Source organism: Ammospiza caudacuta, chromosome 1 (genome assembly GCF_027887145.1).
Source record: "Ammospiza caudacuta isolate bAmmCau1 chromosome 1, bAmmCau1.pri, whole genome shotgun sequence".
Classification (NCBI taxonomy): domain Eukaryota; kingdom Metazoa; phylum Chordata; class Aves; order Passeriformes; family Passerellidae; genus Ammospiza; species Ammospiza caudacuta.
In genome coordinates, this window is record NC_080593.1 from 82,241,257 (window position 1) to 82,263,833 (window position 22,577).

General features: G+C 40.2%; 1 protein-coding gene across 3 annotated transcripts in view; it reads left to right on the forward strand.

Annotated features, from left to right (window-relative positions):
- Positions 1 to 22,577, forward strand: part of CTNND2 (catenin delta 2) — a 521,421-nt gene that overhangs the window by 264,764 nt on the left and 234,080 nt on the right. For all 3 annotated transcript variants that reach the window (XM_058819679.1, XM_058819688.1, XM_058819696.1), the window contains exon 7: positions 8,134 to 8,328. In XM_058819679.1, the coding sequence (XP_058675662.1) occupies positions 8,134 to 8,328 (195 nt within the window). The remainder of the gene's footprint in view (positions 1 to 8,133; positions 8,329 to 22,577) is intronic.

Below are 22,577 nucleotides of genomic sequence, written 5' to 3' on the forward strand. Positions count from 1 at the left end.
ATGCATTGCCACAACCCCTGCATCAGCATAGAGCCCATGGTGCAACACAAACTATTAACATTAAGAAATGGAAATATTAAATTTTTATCTTTTCTAAGATCAAGATAAGCAAAACTTCAAAGTTCTCTGCTGCTGCAAAGGCCTCATATTGTTTTCAACAGTCGTGGAGCTGTGGTGAGCTATCCAAACAGCGTCTGCAGAGCTGCTTGGCCGTGTTGCTTGGTAACATCATCCTGTTGCTGAGGCACTCGGCCCTCACTCAAAGTGGGTAGCGAGCAGGAAAGTTAGGAACAGGGATTTGTATAACCAGATAGCAGCATCTGTTCCCATTTGTGCATGGCACTTCTCTTCCCTTTTCTTGTGAAATTGGCAGGGCTGAGGGGCATGGAAGAGGCAGAGCTTGAAAGAGGCGAGAGAAAAAACACCAAACAAACACAAAGTAACACCCAGGATGATAATTTGCTAAATGGTTTAAAAAAAACATTATCTTTTGCTTCCTTCCCAGCTGAAGGCAAATTGTTGATGTGTGGTAGTGGTTTCTTTGGGGCAGTTTCTGTTTTTAGTTTTTTCTTCACTGACAGTACCCTAGATGAGAAATGAAATAGGAATTATCTCCCTGAATTTGTCTGTCACATTTAATCTGCTGTTTCTTCCTGGCTGTATTTGCTGCTTATATCTTTGCTCCCAGTCAAACTTTTCTTTTCCACCAGCAATTTATTTTTGATAAAATGTTGTAAGCAGGTGAGTGCTTTTCAACAAAACAAGGGCAGTAGCAGAAAGAAGAAAATGCTCAGGTTGAGATACAAATTTCTAGTGTGGTCTCCTTCAGTTTTCCCTAGGTTCTTAGAATTGTAATAACTGATACAGTACTTTACAGTGAAGTTAGATTGCATGGCTAAAATCATGGACTATTTAAAAATATTTCTGCCTTTATTTTTATTTTAAACATGCTGAGAAATGTAATGGATGCCAATATTTGGTTAAAAACTTATTAACTTAATATTTGGTTAGTTTAAATAGGATAAAAATTATGTGGATACCTCTTATAAGACACAATAAACTTAATTAAATGATTTTTAAAGTTTATTTGAGGCCTGTTTATTGCACTTATGAAAGTGTAATCCTTTTTTTCCTCCTTCCTTTCTCTGTTTTTAGCACTAATGTGAAAACTGCTGGCCTTAGTTCAGATGTTGGTTTTGCAGTGTCCCTTAAGCAGCCAAAGCCAATCTGTTTCGAGGGACTTTTCTAAGATGCTTAATCTGGTTAATGGACAAATTATGTCTGGGAAATTCCTCAGTGTGAGCTGAATGTGGCAGTATCCTGACGGTGACACTGCTAATAGGTTTGACAGTGCAGTGAGAGTTTGCAGAAACACTCCAGACCATGCATCGTATTCTACTTCAATCCTTTAAGGAGAAAACCTGGGGAAAAGCAATCTAAGATACTGATAGATGAGGCAAGGCTGCTCTTTTAGCTGTGGGGACTTGAATATTGGGGCAGAGTTTTTGTTTGGTGGTGAGCTCCTATAGTGTGGGCTGAGGATGCCAGAGTAGCATATCTGTAGGGCTTTTTTCAGGCATCCAGAGTTTGATATCAGTTGAAAGATGTCATGAGTAATTAGTCAATTCACTGAGGGCATTATTTCTTTCTGTATCTGTACAAATAGTCCTGAGTCAGAGAGAGAATGATGTAGCGAGAATGGAAAAAGTGTAAAAACAGAAATTAGTTTCAGTTCTGAGCTTTCATTAGTTAATCTTTCATTCTGGTATTTCGGGAAAGAAAAAGTTGAAACATTTGTGTTTGTGTGTATGTAAAATCTAAACAGGTGAGAATCCTGTGTTTAAAAAACCCCTAAACCCAGTTAAAAAGAATTCACTGGAGACTGTGTTCTGATTCTAGTGACTGCAGGTCTTTGGTGTGCTAGGGGCCCAAGCTGATGTACCAAGGTGTGCATTAGCTGGAGCTGCCATATGGCCTGTCATGTCTTACTGGCTAATTTAACCATCTGTCATGTCTTAACAATTTGTATTCACTTTCAGTAGTCAGGTTAGAAGGGTTTTCTTCTCTTTGGTACAGTAATTTTCATCATACAGTGCTGTTACATTTCCCTTATCTGAGTTCTATTAGTTTTATTTATAATCATATTACTTGGAGATCATACTTCCCTTTTCCGATGTTATGACTTGAAGATGTGTACATTCAGGCAGGCATTTTGGAGATGTTTCTGCTTAAATTTCTGGCACAAAACAAAGTCAGTATCAAAACTTGAGCTGTGAATGTTTGACTCCACTTCTCCTCCTGTTCACTTCTAATTCTGCACTTGTGTTCACATCAATTTCTTTGCTATGTAAATTAAAATAAGTTAGTGTCTGTAAAACAGGTTTCATAACATATGAGTTCAAAGTAAAAATCCCACTGTACATATGCTCTTTCTCACATGTTGTGTTTTCAGAATTGCAGTGAAGCTCTGACCTGATCTACTCTATATATATATTTATTTAATAAGTAGCATTATTATTTTGCTACTATTTATTTAATAGTAGCATTTCAGGACAAGCATCTAAGAGAAAGTTACATCAAAAAGGGTTTTCAGCCATGATGTGCTATTTAAATCAAAAAGTTTTTTCAGTCTTCTGAAAAGCATGCAATATATCAAAGCCACAAAATTCCTATGATTCTCTTTCAGATTTTGTGCCTGCAGGCTCTTATCTCAATGATGGACTTATTGCAATTTTATCATACTCTGAGGTTGATTGTTGTTTGTTGTCGGTTTTTTTTTTTAACTTGTAATGTAAGCAACATTGTCATTATATTTAAAGTTAAGAATTGATGCAGCCAGCTGTAGATCTTCAATCTTCCTTGTCAGAAAGATGCATCTTCTAAGTGCAGAGTGTTGTAGTGTGTTCAGTCTGATTTTGGTACTTATAGCCTTAAGTAGCCAGAGGTCTGCTGTGTGTTGGAAGGTCTGGAGTTGCACCAAGTTTAATTAATTAAATTAAGCTGTTAACATGTAACTGGTAAGGGATAATACAATGGCTGTTCTTCAGCTCATGTGTCACTAATGATGTTCCTCCATCATATACATAAGGAGATTGTTTAACAGGACTCTTGATCAATGTATTTAATGATCCAGAATTTCTGAATGAGGGCTGAATGGTATACCTGGTTAGATCTGAATGGGTTTTTTAACATTGAGATTATCACTTTCATATTTTGTGTTTCCAAGGAGCTCTTAAATCCTGGACAGGACAATACTGTATGCTCTTGCTATTAGACATGTTTAGAGAGTATTAGGACTTTGTAGGGCTTCTTCTTAAAGGTGTAGCAAGGTAGGATGATCGGTTATAAAGCCTTTCCAAAGAGGCACAAATAAAAACTGTCCAAGATTTATTAGAGCATATGCAATGCCCGTGATCCGTTAATTTCAGGAATTTTAATGTCTTTAGTTTCTTGCAATGACAAATGCAATATATTGGTTTACTTTATTGACCAGAACTGTCAGATCAGCAGTGTCATTCAAATGTATCTGTTGTATTTATTTTCTTGACAGCCTGCACCAGCTATGAAGAGCAATTAGGGATTATTTGGTGTATATCTCTCATGTTACACTTGTCTGATTACAGTATTTATCTTCCTGTGGGAAGTGAGACTTTGTCAAAAAAGAGCATTTCCTAGGAAACAACTATTTCCCTATGCTGGAGAGGAACATATCAAACTAATGTGGAAAAATTTAACTAGTAGGGTGAGCATTTTTCAAGTGTGAAGAGTGGAGATCAACTTTTTGATCCATTTTGGTAGGACTGCACTTTTCATATTGCTCCTCTTGAATGTGGAAAGAGAGGAAATACCACATGTAGGAATATGTAATTTCATCTGGACAGTTCTAGGTTATCCTTGTTGCCCTAATCCAGTTCACCTGACTAGGGGCTCATGTGATACTCCAGTGGAACCTTGCCACAGATGACTTGTAAAAGCTCCACAGTGATGCAGAAGATAGGATGTTCCACTTGCTTTCAGGTTTCAGTCTTGGAGGCTTCGGAAGACAGAGAAGACTCTTCTTACCATATGCTTTGGTTCAAATAGTTATTAATTTTTTTTCTTAATTTTGTGCCTCTCACAGCTATTTTAAAGCTGTATAGTCTTCTATATACCTTCTGCTGTGATGCCACAGATGCATCTGTCAAACAAGACTGCACTATTGGAATAATTGATTAATGGATGGTTTATTGAACACCTAAATAATAGTTTAGTTCTTCTCAGTGGTTTTGGATTGGTTTGGTTTGTTTGGGCTTTTTAAATTAAATCTACTACCCCACTTTTTGACCACCATGATCATGAGAGTTCTGGCTATGCGCTGATGCTGGATACATCATCTATAAATAACAACTAGCAGGACTGAAAGTTTAATAATGAGTTTTCTTTGAACTTGAGCATAGACCTGTCTGTGAATGGGCTTGATGCCTGATTACATCTCTGAAATAAAACCACCATTGCTGTTAGGGCCGGCTGGCCAGGGAGTGGGGCTGAGTCCATTTTCAGATTATGTAGGAGAAAGGTGTGTGGCCTTGCTGCACATCACTGCTTTGATTTCAGGCACCCAGAGAGGGGCAGGGCTATTAGTGCAGGGGAGAAGGGCTGGCAGCTGGATAAGAAGGTTTAGTGAGTGCAGTCTCAGGGCAGCCATGCATTCATGATGCCTCTACGTTTAGGGAAACTGCTTTTGAGGGTGCTGAGCTTCCTTAATGCGAGACTGCTTGTGGGCCTTGCTTCTATTGCTTCCGGTGGTATATTGGTTGCTGTTTCTCCATTCCAATCTGGTTGCTTTTCCAGCCTCTGTGAGCTTCAAAATGCTTTAATGCAGGAGTTTTTGAAGGCAGTGGTACAGATCAGCTTGCAGCTTTGAATAGGAAAGGATGTAGCTGTTGGCTGCTAACCCGGGATACAGGCAGGAGCCCCATTCCACCTCTCCTTCTCAGTGACATCAGTTCTTTGAGTTCATGGTCCTTGTTTTGATCAGTCATCTCAACTGTCCCTCCAGTGCCTTCCAGATGGTGCAGGGTTGAGTGTGTAGATGAGGTGGGATTCAGTTGTCTGAAATCCCTAAGTTATCTGTGTGACCTTCCCTGGATATAACTCTTGATATAACAGCTACTAGTTAGTTGATTTTAATATTTAAAATAAATATGCAATAAAAACTTGTTGCTCTTTAGTTGAGACTTGAATAAATTAATACATAGAAAAACTTCTAGGAGCAACTGAAAGGAAATTTTAACTTAAATCAACTTGCTGTTGTAGTTTTTTAAATACCTACTTAATAGAAACATTAAAAAGTATGATGGTGTTACATCTCTTAAAATCTTCTGACTTATTGTCTTTTTAGCTAGATTTAAGAACCTTAAAGGGTAGTAGTTTCTTGTGTTTAAATATTGATACCTGGTAATTTGGAAATAATGTAGTAAAATTGCATATAGAAAAGTATCATTTTTGCTTAAAACTTAAGGTGTTTAAGAGACATGATTTTAAAATGGCCTTAATTTCTGAGATTTGAGAGTAGTTTCGTTTCTAAAATGAAAATATTTTGGTTACGTGTTGAAATCTTAATTTTTCTGAAGTGTTAGAGGGATAGTGGCAGTTACTCACTGATAGGGTTTTAACTCTTGACCTTCTTGGGAGGGATGTTCAGTCATAATGTGTTACTCAGATGCTTTGAAGTTGTTTTTAGATTGCCACTTAACTGTTTTCAGTCAAAACAGGTTGATTAAATGTTTTGGTCAAGAAGTTTCTCTGGTTATATATGTGCTTACTGTTTACTACAGTAGTAAAGTCTTAATTACATGTATAATTTGCAAATAAATCTCTGTTCAATATTAGCTTAATAAACTAATATTAAGATTCTGTTTAGACTACTATCAGCACTTGTAAGTGCAGAACTATTGATAGAGTATGAAGGAGGTTGAATTAAGCCCACATCACCAGAAGATTACCATAACAGTTTGGAAACATGCTGATATCTGGATTATACTGCTACTGAGTTCAGTGGGAAAAATCTTTTGGCTTACAGGAAGCTGAGTTAGAAAGAAAATCTGTTGTTTGAAAACCACTGTTAACTTGTATGTGGGCAAAAAAATTGTAATGCTTCTAGAATGGGGTTGTAATTCTTTATTCTATAGCAAGTCTGATTTGTTGATATACTGGTAAATGTCTGAAATGTTCTCAGTTTTCCTGTATTTTTTCATTTGATGCAGATTGAGCCAAATATGCATTGAAATTTGGACATAATCACAACAGGCTCTTTTTCAGGCCACTCTGAAGGATACTAGACCTTGGTGGGAGCAGTTCAGCTGCTCTGAAAATCTGTCTCAAGGGTGCGGGGCTTAAGAGCACTTTGAAAATGTAGACCATGAAGAATTAAATTCTGTAATAGTAATATCAACTTTCTGGATAATTGCTGTAGTTATAGATAAAATATTTGGGACTCTTGGCAGACTTTCTAGTAAGGGGAGCAACAGAATTACTTTCAGCAGTGTGCTAATGGCAATTCAGACTGAAAAATGTTTGAAGGGAAAAATATGCAAATAGGGCATTCCACTAAAAACATGCATAAAAGTTGAAAAATTCGGAAGAAAACACATATATGGCACAAGCTGATTAGAAGAAGGAAAGGGAATAAATTATTCTTTTCTCCAGACAATTTGTATTAAAGTTTAAGTAATATTGTGTCAGTGTATATTTCTCATTTCCATCCTGTGTTGCTATCTCATCTTACTTTATATCTGTGCTTTGCATTTTAAAAGTATTCAGTGTCTGTTTATACAACAAAACCACTGCAAGCACAATGATTGTGGCAGAGGCTTTCAGCAGGAATAGCTACGCCCGTGGTGTGAGCAGTACAAGCTCAGCCAGTGGAACATCACCTACATCCCGATTTCAACCTCACAGAACTAGCAGCAAGGGCCAGAATAGTTGTATCTGTGATTGCTTTCCTAAACACTGAAGTAGCATGTTACCACTTTGTGGTATAGATCTGACATTTGCAAAGTGTCACTTGCATACTTATCGCCTACTTTACTTTATTCTTACCTTCAAAATGTGTAATGTTTGTACAGCATCCCCATGACTCTTCTTGCCACTCTTGATAACAGACCACAGAGCTGAAGTACCTGAGTGGCAAAAGGATTGAAGTGACAACTTCAATCACGGCTGGAAATATACAAGTCTCATTTTTAAATGTTCTAATATAATCTGGTTTTAATAGTAGAATAAGATGTTTTATTAAAATCGCATTTGATCTTGTTATTTACAAAAAAAAAAATGCTGTATCCTTAAAATGGTTTTTTTCAGGAGGTGTGTTTAATTTATTCATTCTCAGAGGATATTTAAGTTGTAGAAAGTCTTAGCAACTTGATTTTTTTTCAAAGTGTCGAAGACAAAATGTTGATAAGGCACAACCATTCTCTTGCGATTTTGAGAAGCATTTGAAAGATAAGCCTTCATGTAAATCTAGATCCATTCATCTACTCCAGCCTATTTTATTTGTAGGTCTTCAGATGTGGGCATAACATGTGAAACTCGTTCTGTCTGCTGCTGCTTTTTTCTCCCCAACCCTCCTACCTCCCCCAGTCCTGGACCCGTTTAGTTGAGGACATTCCTGGGTTGTACAGCTTTTGCCTTTTCTTGTTTGTTTGGTTTTGTTTGTTTGGGTTTTTCTTTTTTTTAATGAGGGGGTGGGGGACTGGTTTGGGTTTAGTTTGGTTTGGGGATTTTTTTGTGTTTTGGAAATGGGAGAGTTGGCGTTTTTCTTCTTTTTTTTGAGAGGAGGTGGTGGGTTCTTTGGTCTCTCTTTAAAAAGAGATGATAATCATGATATCGATCTCACCAAAATATGTAGTTTCCTTGGAAGAAATGGGATTTTTGTGTAGATGCAGGCAGCTGAATGATGCAGCTAAAGGGTTTAAGTGGAGCTGTAGCTGCCCTTGCTTGCTATTTCTATTTGCATGTTGAAAACACTTACTACTTAGCTTTGGGGATTTTTTTGTGTTTAAATGCTACTTTAAAGTAAAATTTTATCAGTCAGATCCTGTATTTGTCTCTTGTTTTCTCCCTCTTAAACGTCTCTTATAAATCTGTTTGCAGCTGGGTCTCGGGCATCTTACAGCAGCCAGCACAGCCACCTTGGCTCGGAGTTAAGGGCACTGCAGTCTCCAGAGCACCACATAGATCCTATTTACGAAGACAGAGTTTATCAGAAGCCCCCTATGAGGAGTCTCAGCCAGAGCCAGGGGGACCCTCTGCAACCAGCACACACAGGCACATATCGCACTAGTACAGGTAGGTGGATGTAACCTGCATGATTGTCTTTCTGAGATATGTAACTTACTCTCTGCTACTAACTCTTCTTCTCTTCCTCATGTGCTTAACCAAATGTATTCTGTGCATGCCAGTCAAATAAAATACCTTTTGCAGATGGCAGCTACCAATAGAACCCCAGATACATGCACAAAAGGGAGAAATACTTAATGTTGTGCTATATGTACAGTAGGTTAAGCTAATTTGAGGAGGGAGCTTACTCATAAACGGAGAGAAAATACTTCTGTTAATCTAGTGTATTGTCTTGGAGAAAGATCTGCTGTCTCTGAAGAAATTGCTAGGATTTTTTTTGCTTACAAAGCTATTTTTTTGTGTTGCAAATGGACTGCAAAGTTCCTGCCACATAAAGCTAAGTGATTGTTCACTTGCTTTCAAAGTAAATCATAAGTACATTTTCTTCCTCTGTCCCACAGAGCTATGCTTTGCTGTAGGTACACAGATATAAAATTGAACAATAACATAGGGAAAAGCTGTTAGCATCACTGGTTTATCCATAAATAATAATGATTGTCCCTGAAATGCATTGGTGTACAAGTCCTACTTGCAGAATGTCCTCTCAGCCAAATGAAATACAGCTGTATGTTGGAACCCACAAATAGATCAAAAATCAACAGGGATATTTATGGTATTTAATGCACAAAATAATTAGAGTATATAAATGCTACAGCCAAAATAGCCTAAAGCAGATGTAGAAGAAACTTGCCTTAGGAATTGTAAGTATTTCTGGTGTTTCATCTTTGCTGTGTTGATCAAAGAGGGAAGATTATGTCCATTTTCAGATCACTCCTATTTTCATCAAGGAAGAGTTAAGTGCACTTTTCAGAGCAAGATACTTCACTTTCTTTTAAAACTAATTTTTTAAAACTTCTTTAAAAAACCCATTTCTCCAAGGGAAAAGCTGGCACTTTTTGCATGTCCTACTGCCTTATGCAAGTTTGGATGTTCAGAGTACAAGAGGAAATCTTAAAAAGGAAATTTTAGCCAGAGAATTATCTAGCAAAATACCTGTAACGGCTTTATGCTTTTTGAAGAGCACCATTGCACCATTTCCCATCTGTTAAAGAAACTATCACAGTCTCATGTTTTGTATAGAGTCACACATGGATAAGAGGAAAAATTACTATTCTTTGCATGAAAGGGAGAAAAATACCTGCTTACATCAGTGAATTGTGGAGACAGTGGTAGTGACTGAAACTACTGTTTCTGTTGAACTTTAAGCATTCTGTTCCACCTGTGGCTGCCTCATAGTGCCTATAGGATGCCCTCTTTCCCTGACATGCCCTGAAGAGGGTTTTCTTGTTTCGCTTTGAAAATATCCCTTTGGTTGTCTGTGCTGGAGTAGCAGGCTCTCTTGTGACTGTACTGCTCACAGCACCTCAGTAAGGAAGGAAACCTAGTCAACACAGATGACAATTACAGTGAATTGAACTGGGACACGGGATGTTAGTTGGTTACACATGGAGATGGGTTTTCAAAGGAAAGAGAAAAAAAATTAAAAACCCCCACAGTCATATGGGTAGCAGAAACATCCACTGTGAAGATGAGTTTTGTTTTGCCACTTGGAATGTGGATTTGAACATTGCTGTAGGCGCCCTCCGAAGAAAGACCCCATCAGTCCAGCTTTGTATTGGGTTGATCCTCCCATGCCTTCCACCCTGCACCCCTATCATCGGGGTCAGGGGAAACACGAGCAGATGGATGTGTGCCAGTCCTATCACTCTGGTGCTCTGTTGGTAGCTGTCAGCTTTTCACACAGCCAGGCTGAAGAGCTGTCTGTGCTCAGAGGGAATTTTGAGCTGCATTGGATCAGCTCTCAGACTCCTGCCTCTAGCACAAATACCAATAGGAACATATCCTTTCTGATGGAGACCATGCAATTTTTTTCAAATTAACAGAAAGGAGGGAAAGGAGTTCAAGTTTGCACATTTTTTTTTCCTTTATTGGGTTTTTGTAAGTGTTGATTTTTCTTTTTTTTTAATTTTTTTATTTTCTTTTAGGACTAGATTGCTATTTGGTGTAAGATACGGGGCAGGTAGATTACTGTGTACTCCATGAAGATACGTGCCAAAGATTCATGGCCTGTATATTCCGTGTACATGAGTCATGGCAGAGTGGGGAGCTTTAAAACTTCAGAGCGCTCCTTCGAACACCATGGCTCACACCCTTTGTGTATGACAAAAATCGCATTAATCGTGATGATGATGCATGCTTTTCCACATCTGACAGAAAGAAAAGGGAAGACAAACTTAAAGATGTTGTCCAAAGGATTTTTTCTCTGCAGCTGACACTGCCCATTGAAAATTAAAATTAAGTTAGTTATACTTGCAAGCCATTTAATTTTTTTTTTTAGTGGGGTTTCTTTTTGGTTGACTTTGGTTTGGTTTTTTTTTTTTAGTTTTGTTGGACTTTGTGGTGTTTGAGGGGATTTTTATGGGGTTTTTCTTTGGTGTGTTTGTTTGTTTTGCTTTTAAAGAAAATTATTCCTGAATTTGAAAATTTCACTTACTTTGGAAAAGTAACAATGAATGGTTACTTATTATAGACATCACCTCTTTCTATTTTATGAGCCCTTAAATACATATTACATTCAAGAATGCTTACACAACTGAGGATAAAGCCTTCTCAAGAGTTTTTTTTGTCTTCTAGGTGAATGAACATTCAGTAAGCAAAATACAATAGGCTAAAATTTCTCTATGGGGTGAACTAAATTAACTTTGTTCTTAATTAAGTTTGTTCTTTTTTGGGTGATGTTTTGGTTCTTAACTTTAGTATTTTCTTTGTATTTCACTTGAGAATGAAATGCATTAGTCCTGCACTACCTACCGCAGAAGGTGCAAAACATGTCTGAACAATCTTCCCTAATACCTTTAGAGATGATGACTTCTTCATAGAATCACATAGAATGGTTTGTGTAGAAAAGGACTGTAAAGATCATCCCATTCTGTCTTCGCTGTCCCTGTCAGGAAACCTTTCACTAGACCAGGTTGCTCAGAGCCCCATCCAGCCTGGTCTTGAGGATTTCCAGGGATGAGGAGTCCACAGCTTCTGAGGGCAACCTGTTCCAGAGCCTCACCACCCTCAGCATGAAGAATTTCTTCCTCATATCTTATCTAAACCTATCCTCCTTTAGTTTAACTCTACTCCCCCTTGTCCTGTCACTTAGTGCTCTTGTGAAAAGTCACTCGCCAGCTCTTGTAGGGCCTCTTCAGGTACTGAAGGGGGCTCTAAGGTCTTCCTGGAGCCTTCTCTGGGCTGAGCAGCCACAACTCTCTCAGCCTGTCTTCACAGGAGAGGTGCTCCAGCCCTCTGAGCATCTGGGTGACCTCCTCTGGGCTTGCTCCAGCAGTTCCCTGTCCGTCCTGTGCAGAGGACCCCAGAGCTGCAGCACTGCAGGTAGGGTGTCAGAGACCAGAGGAGAGGGGCAGAATCCCCTCCGTGGCCCTCCTGGCCATGGTGCTTTGGATGCAGCCCAGGACACAGTTGGATTTCTGGACTGCAAGCACAAATTGCCAGGTCGTGTTGAGCTTTTCATCCACAAACATCCCCAGTCTGTCTCCCCAGGTCTAGTCTTGTTCCATTCTCCAGCCAGCCTGTACCTGTGGTGTAAATTATAACTGGGTGTGTTACTGTCATGCTGTCTAAGCTAAAAATAATGTTTCAAATTTGACAGCAGTAGCTGTAAAAGCTCTTTTGGTTGTTAAGCTTTTACTTAACAATCCCTTTTGGTCTTCAAAGGGTAATGCCTTCTCTCATATAAAAAGTACCAGCCCAGACTTCTGCACTAAAAGCAGTAAGTGTGAAATTTTCCTTTTGAAATGGGAAGCCTCAAAGGATGTGCTTGGAGGGAGCACTCAGACACAGTACAAAAGGCAAATTAATTTATTTACTGAAAAGCAACTTATAGCTTGTATTTGTAACTCAACTAAATAACACTAACAATTTTTGTTCAGGCAGGTTTGTTACTGATTTCCCTCATAAACCTAAAGGTTTTGAATTATTCATATAGGAGAGATAAGCTTTTTTGATGGGATGTTTACATGATTACTGATGGAATTTGAAGAGGGCTGTTAATTAAGAGGGAGGAAGGGTTGCCTTTCAGCCAGAGTGGCACATGGAATCAATGATTGTTTGCTTATTTGCAGAATTAGAATTTTGAACTAGAGGTTTAGTCTATAGTTATTGACATTTAATCCACGTCAAACATGAAACCAGGCAAAACAGACAAAATCACACTATTTTGCAAGCCTGGGGTTTCTGTAGCTGCCATGAGGACAAAGCATCCTCACTGTTCTGGTTGTGGGCTGTCAGTGCTGAGCTCGGGAGCACAGCTTTGTCAGCTGTGGGGTCTGTGTGAACAGTTGTCATCACCCTCCAGAGGCTGGCATCACTGTCTGGAAGCTCATGCTTCTGTTGTGCTCCCTCAGAGAAATAGATGAGCCCTCTTCTGTAAAAAGGATGTAACTTCCAGATAAAGTTTATAAAAGCCTTGAAGAGTAATATCCCCAGTGGTCTGGGGCGGTGGGATGAGAAATGGGAGAGCTGTGCTTGTTCTGAGCTCTCTACAAAGAACGACTTTATCAGATGAAGTAAGTGTTGCTGTGTAAGAGCACTGGTGCTGCTGGTAAACTGTGAGCATTTAGATCTTAAAACCTGCTGAGGTCTTAAACCATGCTTTAAGAGCACTCACTGGTTTCAGGGGCTGCAGGCAAATACTTTTGACTCCAACCTTACAAAAGTGACAAAGATGCACTGGAGGAGTGAGCCTGTCCTCCTCAGCTCTGTGAAGGGCATATGAATCTTGCTGGCATCAGGACAACCCTGGCAGCCTGGGTAAAAGCTTAGGGAGAGTCTCAGAATGCACACAACCTGAGAATGTCTGTCTCAGTCCCCAGAAGGTCACCATAGGGAAGGTGTTGTGACACAGTTCAGTCACAGTTGAATGGACTTCAAAGTCCAGCAGCTTCATGTGGTTCCACAACCACTTGGTGCTCGTTGGAGTGCTGGGTGTGTGGAGCTGAGCTGCCTCCTTTCCTTGATAGAGACAGGGCATGCAAGGTACTGCAGAGACTGTTCTGAGAGCATTAGGAGAATGAGGAGCTGTGATTGATCTGTTGGAATTAAAGAGAACCCTGAAAGGAAGGATTAATTGAAAGGAGGTTGGATAGTAGAAAGCTAAGCAGTAAAAGTTTTATTGTCTCTGAAGAGTCACTTAGGGTGGGATCTGCAGGGCTCATCAGGCATGCTCTTGCAATGGGTTACCTATTGGGGAATATGTTTGTGGCAGGTGCACACTGCAGCACTGCCTGCTAACCTCAGAGCTGCCCAGTGTTCCTGTGTGTGCAGGCAGCTGCCAGGCTGCCCGCAGGCTTCTCTGACAGCCTCCATTCCTTCAGGCCAGGTCCATCTCCCTGAGATTCCTCCTACTGATGCTTGAGTGCTTCCACCAGTACACCAGCACCTCTGAAGATGTCTGTTCCCAAAAGCTGTGCTGCCACAGGCTGCACCACTTCCTGGGCATCATGGCACAGAGACCCAAGAGAAGAGGCCTGTGGAATTTTTGATGGCAGGTGCAAAGCAGAAATATGTCAGCTTGCAAGCTGGGTTTCTGTGTGGAGGAAGAATGCTGACTGGAGAGCTGTTAACAGCCAAGGCAGCTGCTTTTCAAAGGAAAGAGTTATCTGCTGCTCCTGGCCATTTGCCAGTGGCAAGGATAAACGCAGTATTTCATTGTCCTGTGATGCAGCTCAGGAAAAACCGACAAAGGTGAGAATTGCCATTGTGTATCTGGACAGATGCTCTTGCCCTCTTCTCTGCCTTCCATCCCACTCCTACCTCATACTTCATTTGCTGAAGAAAGTGTCTGCACCAAGGATGCTTTATCTCAAGTGCTGTTTGTAGTAACGTTGCATTTCTCCAGTAAAGGTGTGTTTTGCTTTAGTAGGGTAGAAGCAGGGTTTGTTTCTGGAGTCCAGTCTTTCTTCATGGACTAGATGCTGCTGGAGGGATGGGAAGAGGAACCAGGTGGCAGTGGCAGCTTTTGCTGCTTCATGCCTGCTGCACTTGGGTGCGGCGAGGTGTAACTGGCCTTCAAGGTCAGTGTCCGGCTAGCTGAGGTTAAGGCCGACACCCAGCTGCATGGTCTGCCAGCGCCCCTCGGCGTCGTAAGGCCTCAGGCTGTGCTGGCTGCGGACTGCATCGCTGCTAAATGACGAGAAGGAAGGAGCTGGACACTCGCTGGGGGTGAAGTAGGTTTTTTGGAAAGCCCACAATGCCAGTAAGGGAGGGACCCCCTGATGTACCAGCGAATGACCCAGAACAAAAGGTGCATCAGGGTTATAAAGGGAAGGAGTGGACCTGGGAGGGGTTTACAGAAGACCAATAGGGGGAGAAGAAGGGATGAGCTTAACAGAAATGACATAGTGGATAGCCCAATAGGTACCAGGTATGGGAGGGGCCCCGGGACCACAGCCAACCACAACCCCCAAAGAGGAGAAGCTTCTGGAATACTAGGTGGAGTGGGGGGGGGGGGGGGTGATTGACTTGGCCCAGGGAGGAGAAAAAGCATACATATAAGGGAAAAAGAGGAGGAAGAATTATATAACCTAACAGATTGACAATAGAACTGGCAGGGCTGTGGTGGGAAAACTGAGGAGGACAGAACCGTTTCACACAAAATGGGGGGGAGCAGATACATAAAATGGGGGAGGAATTAAATGAACTTAACGAACACACTACAACAGTTGGGCTGGGCTTTTGCTGTCCTGGAGTTTAGGCAGTGTCCAAGGAGAAGGTGTACAAGAAAACCTAGTCCTTCTTTTGTCGCTGGGCTGATGGCTTTCTCACAACATGAGAGCCTTGTTCTGTCTGATGAGGTGTCTGTGGTGAGGATCATGTCTCTGTTCATGACCTAAAGAGGTAGGAGGGAGATGCCAAATGCCCATTTTTTTTCTGCTCCAGGCAGGAACAGCCCAATCAAAAAAAATTGTGCTCTTTGTTTGAGTTTGGTTTTTTTGCAGGGAGGGGACATTACTAGTTTTGGTTCTTGGGAGTGTTCAGACGGCTCTGACTCTGCCTCTTCTCATTTGCTTTGCACAAGTGAAGTGGGGCAGTCCAGGTTCTCAGAGCCAGGTTCATGTGTCATTTGCCCCTGCTCCCTGGGGGCTCCCTCCCTCTATGAAAGGTCTGACCTCTTCAAACTTCCATCTCACTGACCTGGTAGACAGAAGTCTGGCATTGTGGAGTGGCTCCTGGAAAGCTGCACTGGCCACCATCTCCTTGCCTCTGCCCTGCCCTCCCTCTGCAGCTGACCTGGTGGGGCACAGACCTTGCCTTGTCCTGGGAGGGAGTGCTGCTCTGCTGTCCCATGGCCCTGCCGTGCCAGCAAGGGAGCCAGAGGTCTGTGGAAACAGTAATTGCTGAGTAGGTCCAAGGAATGTTTTTTTAACAGATTTTTACAGCAAGGATGGAGGAGGGGGTTGCATGGGCTTCTTAATGCTGCTTTGAAATACCCAAGGGCTTCATTTGCTCTATGTTTTTTATGCTGGTCCAGCTTAGCCATTCTTTGGTTCTCAACATTTTGTCATGTCTCTTACCTCCTTTGTTGCCCTGTACAAAAGGAGAATGAGACTACAGAGAATGCATGAAATGAGCCAAAGTACATCATCTTCACAAGATGCAACAGCCCTGCTAAAAGGTCTCTCCCCAGATTTATTTCAGGCCTCCTTCAGGTACTCTTTCAGGTCTCCCTGAAGCTTTCTCTTTTCTAGGCTGAACATCCCCAACTTTCTCAGCCTCCCATCATCAGAGAGGCACTCCAGCCCTCTGACCATCTCTGTGGCCCTCCTCTGGACCATGTCTAACCTGTCTGTGTCTTTCTTATGCTGAGCTGGCTGCAGCACTCCAGGTGGGGTCCCACCAGAGCAGCTTACCTGGGGAGAATCCCCCCCCTACCCTGCTGCCTGTGCTGCTTTGGCTGCACCCCAGGATACAGTTGGTTTCTGGGCTGTGAGTGCCTATGGCTGGGTCGTGCCCAGCCTCTCATCCACCCCCAGGTCCTTCTGGGCAGGGCTGCTCTTAATCCCTTCATCCCCCAACCTGTATTGATACCACAGGTTTTCTGCACCTTGCGTTTGATACTCAACATTCAGATGATATCTGAAACAAATACAAGGGGTTTTTTTTTAAGCTTTACTTGGAGATATATCGTTTTGATGGTCCCTTGGTAACTTGTTTGTTATTAGCTGTTTCAAATCAGTGAAGCTGTCTTATGATTTACACATGCTGAAGAAAATTTAGAAAATTACCACAGCATGAAATAAAATGAGACTATGTAAAATGACATTGAGGGACTGCAGTTCTAGTGCCATGATGAATCACATACAGAGGGTTTCATTCAGTTTTCTGCACCTGTAAGGTGTGCAAGCATAACTTCAGCTTTGGGAATCGGAAGTCTGATCCGCGCATATCACTAGTGGCAGTTTCCAAAGGCACTTCATATCCTGGTAAATGGACAGTTATCCTTTCTCAGGTTAAGTATTGCTTTTCAGCAGGGAACTGGAATTTAGTTAACCAGATGTATCACTTCTAATTCCATAGACTTCAGATTAATGAGTGAAAGGAATCTAAAGGGGCTTAGAGGAGAAAAAATTGTGTATACAAGCAGTTAGATATTTTCAGGTTCTTACAGGGGGCACTAGTGAGTACATTGGTATAGTAATTAATTTCAGAATGTCATCTAGCTGTTAATGAGAAGTTACCCATTACATGCTCTTTCCTGTATTAGAAATACTTGATTTAAAAGATAAAGGGAACTTTGGTTTCAATTATACATTTTTCTTTATTTGTCTCTAAAACTCTCAGTTCAGGGGAAAAGGAAGAGCAACAAAAATATCAGCTTTCACTTGCCCCATTTAGATTAAACCCTTTGTCCTTTATGCTGCTTCTCAAATCTGTATTTAATTTTTCATTCTTCCTGATCTAGAAGAGTTAGACTATAAACACCAAATATCACTTCTTTCTGCTTAGATGGTGGCTTTTTTTCTGGCTGGGGGACACGTTGTTTTGTTGTGTCATAAGCTGCTGTATATGGATGTGCTGTGATGGCACAGCTGTAGATTAATTGAGGATCATGCTGATAAATCACACAGCATGGAGTTCTGGCTATAGGACATAATGTTTTCAGAGAAATTAAAAAGAAGAATTACTCCTAAGACTGCATCTCTTTCAGTTTGGTAATGTTGTGATAATAGACCTGTACTCCTAACTGACATCCACTTGATAACATTGTTTTGGGAGAGAGAATTATAGGAAGCAAGCAGGGAACAAATCTTCAGTACAAAGTAAATTGAGCAGAAAATACCTTAGTAATCTGCATAAAGAGTAACAAATCATCTCAAAGCAATACAAAGTCATAATCTCATTTCATTTGTCAGATCCAGGTTCACTCATATAGTCCTACCTGTGTTATGGTCTTGCATATATGTTTTAGGTGATTTTTTTTTTCTTCTATGAGAAAGGATTTTCTATTTTATTTCCTTCCTATTACAAATTTGGCAGAGGAATAACAAAATGCGTTGTTTTCAACTTCAGCAGTATCCTGTGGACAGGAGTGGAGAGGGAGGGGCCAGAGTTTAAAACCCTACAGAATCACTGAAATCTGAAAGCAATACCCCCCCCCCCTTATAGTGCAGAAGCATCTTCCAAATAAAACAGTTGTAGTTTCAAAGTACTGAACCCATGATTGGGTTCTGTAGAGGAATTGCACCTATATGAATACAGACAAGATTTTACCGCTCAGAATAGAAATGTTTTAGAATGGTTAGTATCCATGACTTCTTTCCTGTGTCCCATGAGCAGGATACCTCCAGAGACTTCTATTTTATTCCATATATTTTCTTCTATTCTCCTTTTTTCATAGAAGAATGACTTGTAACATGTCTGAGCATTTCTCAGGTGCCCCTTGACTTTTGCCACCTGTTGAGGGAGAGCTGTGATTATAAAATCTTGCTCAGGGGAGTACATACTCTGTAAATCTCATCTGCCACTTCTAAGAAATATAGTGTTTGTGCCAGAAACTGTAGGTGTATTTGTCATCTATTTACTGTACAGGTGTAATCTCTCTTTAAAGATTCATCACATTAGATTTAAGTGATGCAGGACACCCATTCTCATTTATATAATTCAGTGTTGCATAGAAATGCAAGGTTGTCATTCATGAAATAAAAATTCAATTCAAACACCTTTCATAAATTTCATTCTTGTAATTCTTTGCTGAACGAAAACACTGCTGTGCTTCAGATAACTACCCAGTCATGTCTTTAAGATGACTAAATCTTTTGTTAGAGGATCATTCCTTCTGCATATTACATTTAAAGGCACTCTTAAAAATCACCAGCCCATTATTTTTTTTTTTACTCGGGCTGTACTCTGTCTCTTTTTCTTAGTATAAGACTGGCTACTTTTAGAACTATCCCTTTGTCATAATTTAAGCAGTTCACATGTGTTTTTTTCTGAGTACAAGTATACAAATAGAGTAGTTTTTACTTAAATGTATTCAACAACTTTTAAACTATCATTTGCAGAAATTAGGTTAATGTTTAGGGTGAACATACCACGTGGTCTGGCACTGGAACACAAATGTGATTACCTTAATAACAAAACAACTGTCTATTCCAGAGTGGAAACTACTAATTAAAATAGCTGAAGTTTATTAGGATGTTCTAAGAAATACCACTTAGTAGCCACTTGACTACTGAGGATTATAGTGCCCTAAATAAGGAAAACTCAAAATATGAAGGAGAAGATGTCCATGTGCTTGATGGCTGTAGCATGATGCAGTGCAGTCTGTTAATCTCTATGGTGTCATACTATTTATATATATTTTTTATATATTAAGTGTGACTTCTATCTGAGTGTTCAGCTTTATGCTGGCCAGATGGACGGGAAACTTCAGAAATTTTAAGAGAATGTTCTTTTAGGAGTGAAAGCAGAGATTTAGTTGCAGTAGGCTCATTTATGTGCATCAGCATGGTCTGTGTGGATTTGCTGTGATTGGGTCATTTTGTCCCACGCACAGAATGTGAAATCATGTATTACTGCGAAGAGGAGGAAAGTGATATATATGTCTCCTATATTGTGCCATTGCTCAGGGTTGAATTTTATCTCTAGTGAGGAAATTCCCATGATGAATTTTAGTATGTCAAATTTTGGAAGGGCAGTTGTTGATTTCTCTGTTTAAATGCTCGTGTAACAAATGAATTAAACTGCATGTTCTTCCTAAACTGAGGGATGGAGCTCAGAGAGAGAAGGCACAATCTGAGAAAAGATCTTGGCAATAACGTTTTCAGCAGCCAAAGTTGGCATCTGATTATCACATTATGTGTACGCACCATTTTTTACGTGCAGAGCAGCATCACTGAAACATGGTAGAAGCTGAACCTGAGAATGAAAGTTGCATATATTACTGAGATTAAAATCTGGCAGATTTAAAATGCAGTCAGTTCCCGGAGGTGGAAAGGAGTGTTATATTTCTTAGTACTGATAACTTGAAAAATGAGGCTTCTCCTCTGTTTGGTTGTAAACAGGGAAGTCGTTCCAGCCTTGAGCTGGAAATCTGAAATAATGAAAATAAATAGTTGAAATTCTAATATCTGCATAAAACCCTGGTGTCCACTTGGACTATGTGGATTTTAAAATTATGCTTTAACTATATGTGCTTTTGAGATGCAGGCAATATTACTGTGTTGGACACCCTGTAACTCTGGAACCTCCTGGTGGTAAATGACTGAGGAAAGGATGTAGAATTGGAGAAGGTTATGGGTGGGGGAATGTGAGATGGGGCACAGCCCTGAAGCCTGTGACAAACCCAGCTGTGGAAGAGGCTGCATTCAGGTTTGGACTTCAGGCTTCACTGAAGACTCATTAAGCACTGTTTCAAAATTAGCTTGGGCAGGAACTCACTCATCTCAGCCACTATATCTGTTGAATTGAAATACAAATTCTGTCACCACTGCTGCTCACTGACTTACTTCATCTACCTGTTTCTGCATTAGCATTTGCTTAGAAGTACAAAAATCTTTATAGATTGCTTCATTCATAAAGTCATTTGCTTCCCTTGCCAACCCTGGTGGTACCAGGTGATTTCAGATTAACACCAGCTAATCACCTAATGAACCCATAAGTAAAATAATTAGTAGTAAAGAAATGCCAAGTCTAAATTGGCAATGAAGAAAATAATTCCATGATTTTCCATGCTGAGGTTTAGGCAGTGCCAGTTACAGAACTTCCCCCAATAGAAAAAAAAAAAAAAAAAGGAACTAAGACACAGTGTGAGAGTGGGCAAACTGATGTGAAACAAGATAGACAAAAGCCTTCAAAGTGCCCAGGTAACAGCTGTAATGTAAAGAGAGGAATAGCTCAGAAACCAAGGAAGCAGTATTTGCAGTGTTTTCTGTGACTGACCCTTCCTGCATTATAGAATAAACATCGGTTTCTAAGCAAAGGAGTGTTCAGCCTTACTGTTACAATTAGTGTTAGATCTAAAGAACACTCTTAGAAAATGGAAGTGAAAGGACACCTCAGTGCAGTAGCAAGTTCAGTTCTTCAGTCTTCAAAAATTGTCCATTTTTCTGTTGAAAGACTCATTGAACACAATATACAGAGCACAAGTGATGTTTCCTTGGTTTCTCTGAAACAAGGAATTCTTCTGCAAAAGAACGGCTTGTAGATATTGCAGAGACAAGGAGATGATTGGTTGGAGTGTACACTCACTTTGAATATGTTCATGACCTTCATTAGGATTAGTACTTTACAGCTGCCAGCAATGGCAATGAGCCTATTAAATAATTCAGAGAGGCCCTGAGTATTTCCCATAGCAGTGAGGGTGTAGCAGCTAAACAGCCACCTGTGGTTTTTAAGATGGGATGGAAAAGTGAGAAAAATATAAATCTCCTGTGATGGTATCTGGTAGACAGGGATGTTGCCTTGATAAAAAGACTTCCTCCTCACCATGTCATGAAAATATCTGATGATTAAAATATTACTGAATACCTACTTGCACCAGCTTGTAGACATGCTAATTACAAGTAGGTGTGACAGCTAGGTGTAACCAGTACTTGAGGAAATTATGACTAACATGTTTGTGGGTGGAAAAGAGGCCTTTTTTGCTGTGCACCATCCTGTTCTGTGTTAATTTTTTAGTTTGCTTGCATTTCCCTTGTACATTGTGCTGTGTTCCCTTAAAAGATATCCTTGTGCAGCAGGGAGACCTGTTTGCCATGACCAGCTACTTAAAGCATGGAGCTGAGCATGGGGAAGCTGACTGGAGGGAAGGAGGTTGTATTTCCCCTGACTTACACAAAATAGGAGCATCTGGAGCCCACAGAAAGAATTAGGCAGAACAATCCTGGAAGCCCTAAAGGGCTGATGTGTTTGAAATCAAAGGCTGGCTGGCTGGTGAAGAGCCCATCTCATGAGGATGCAAAGGAAGATTTGCTCAAAAGTCCTTTTCATTTGTCCCTGGCTGAGAATTTTGATTGCAAGAAAAACTAGATAGGACAAAATAAAGAGTGCAGAAAAGTGAGGAAGGAACAAATGGAAAACAAGAGAAATAGAAAGCTGTAGGCATTTTCACAGTGGTTTTTTCTGGTTTGAGTATGAGAAGTCACATAGCAAAGATGTCAGCCTCCAGAGAACTCCTGTGGTATTTAGTATTTGCAGAAGGTCCTAAATATTTTAAATCTAAACTGAAGCCTTGTATCTTGAAATCCTGTAGTGTTTGCTTTTTTGTTTTGTTTTGTTCTGTTCTCACTTTGCATGTCTGAAGTACAAAATTGCACGTGCATCTGTATTTTGAGCAGAAGATATGATAGTGTCTGTATCAAATCTTGACAGCATTAGAGGTAGTTGCTAATACCAAGCACAGGGAAGGATTTTTCCCCTCTTTCAGTAAATATTTTCAGTTTCCCTCAACCATTTATTTCTCTAAAATTTTATACTTCCCATGTGGAAAAAATGCTTCTAAAAATAACATCTAAGCAATTTATTATCAGTATTATTTATTATTTTTATATGTAATACCGTGCACCTTGAGCAGTATTAAAATTGAATGTTTGTGCTTGTTCCTTTGGATTGCCAGTTAGCTATTAGCTTGATTAACATCTATTTTCTTAAACTTCTATGCCAAAAAGGCTGGTATATGCCTTAAAACAGTA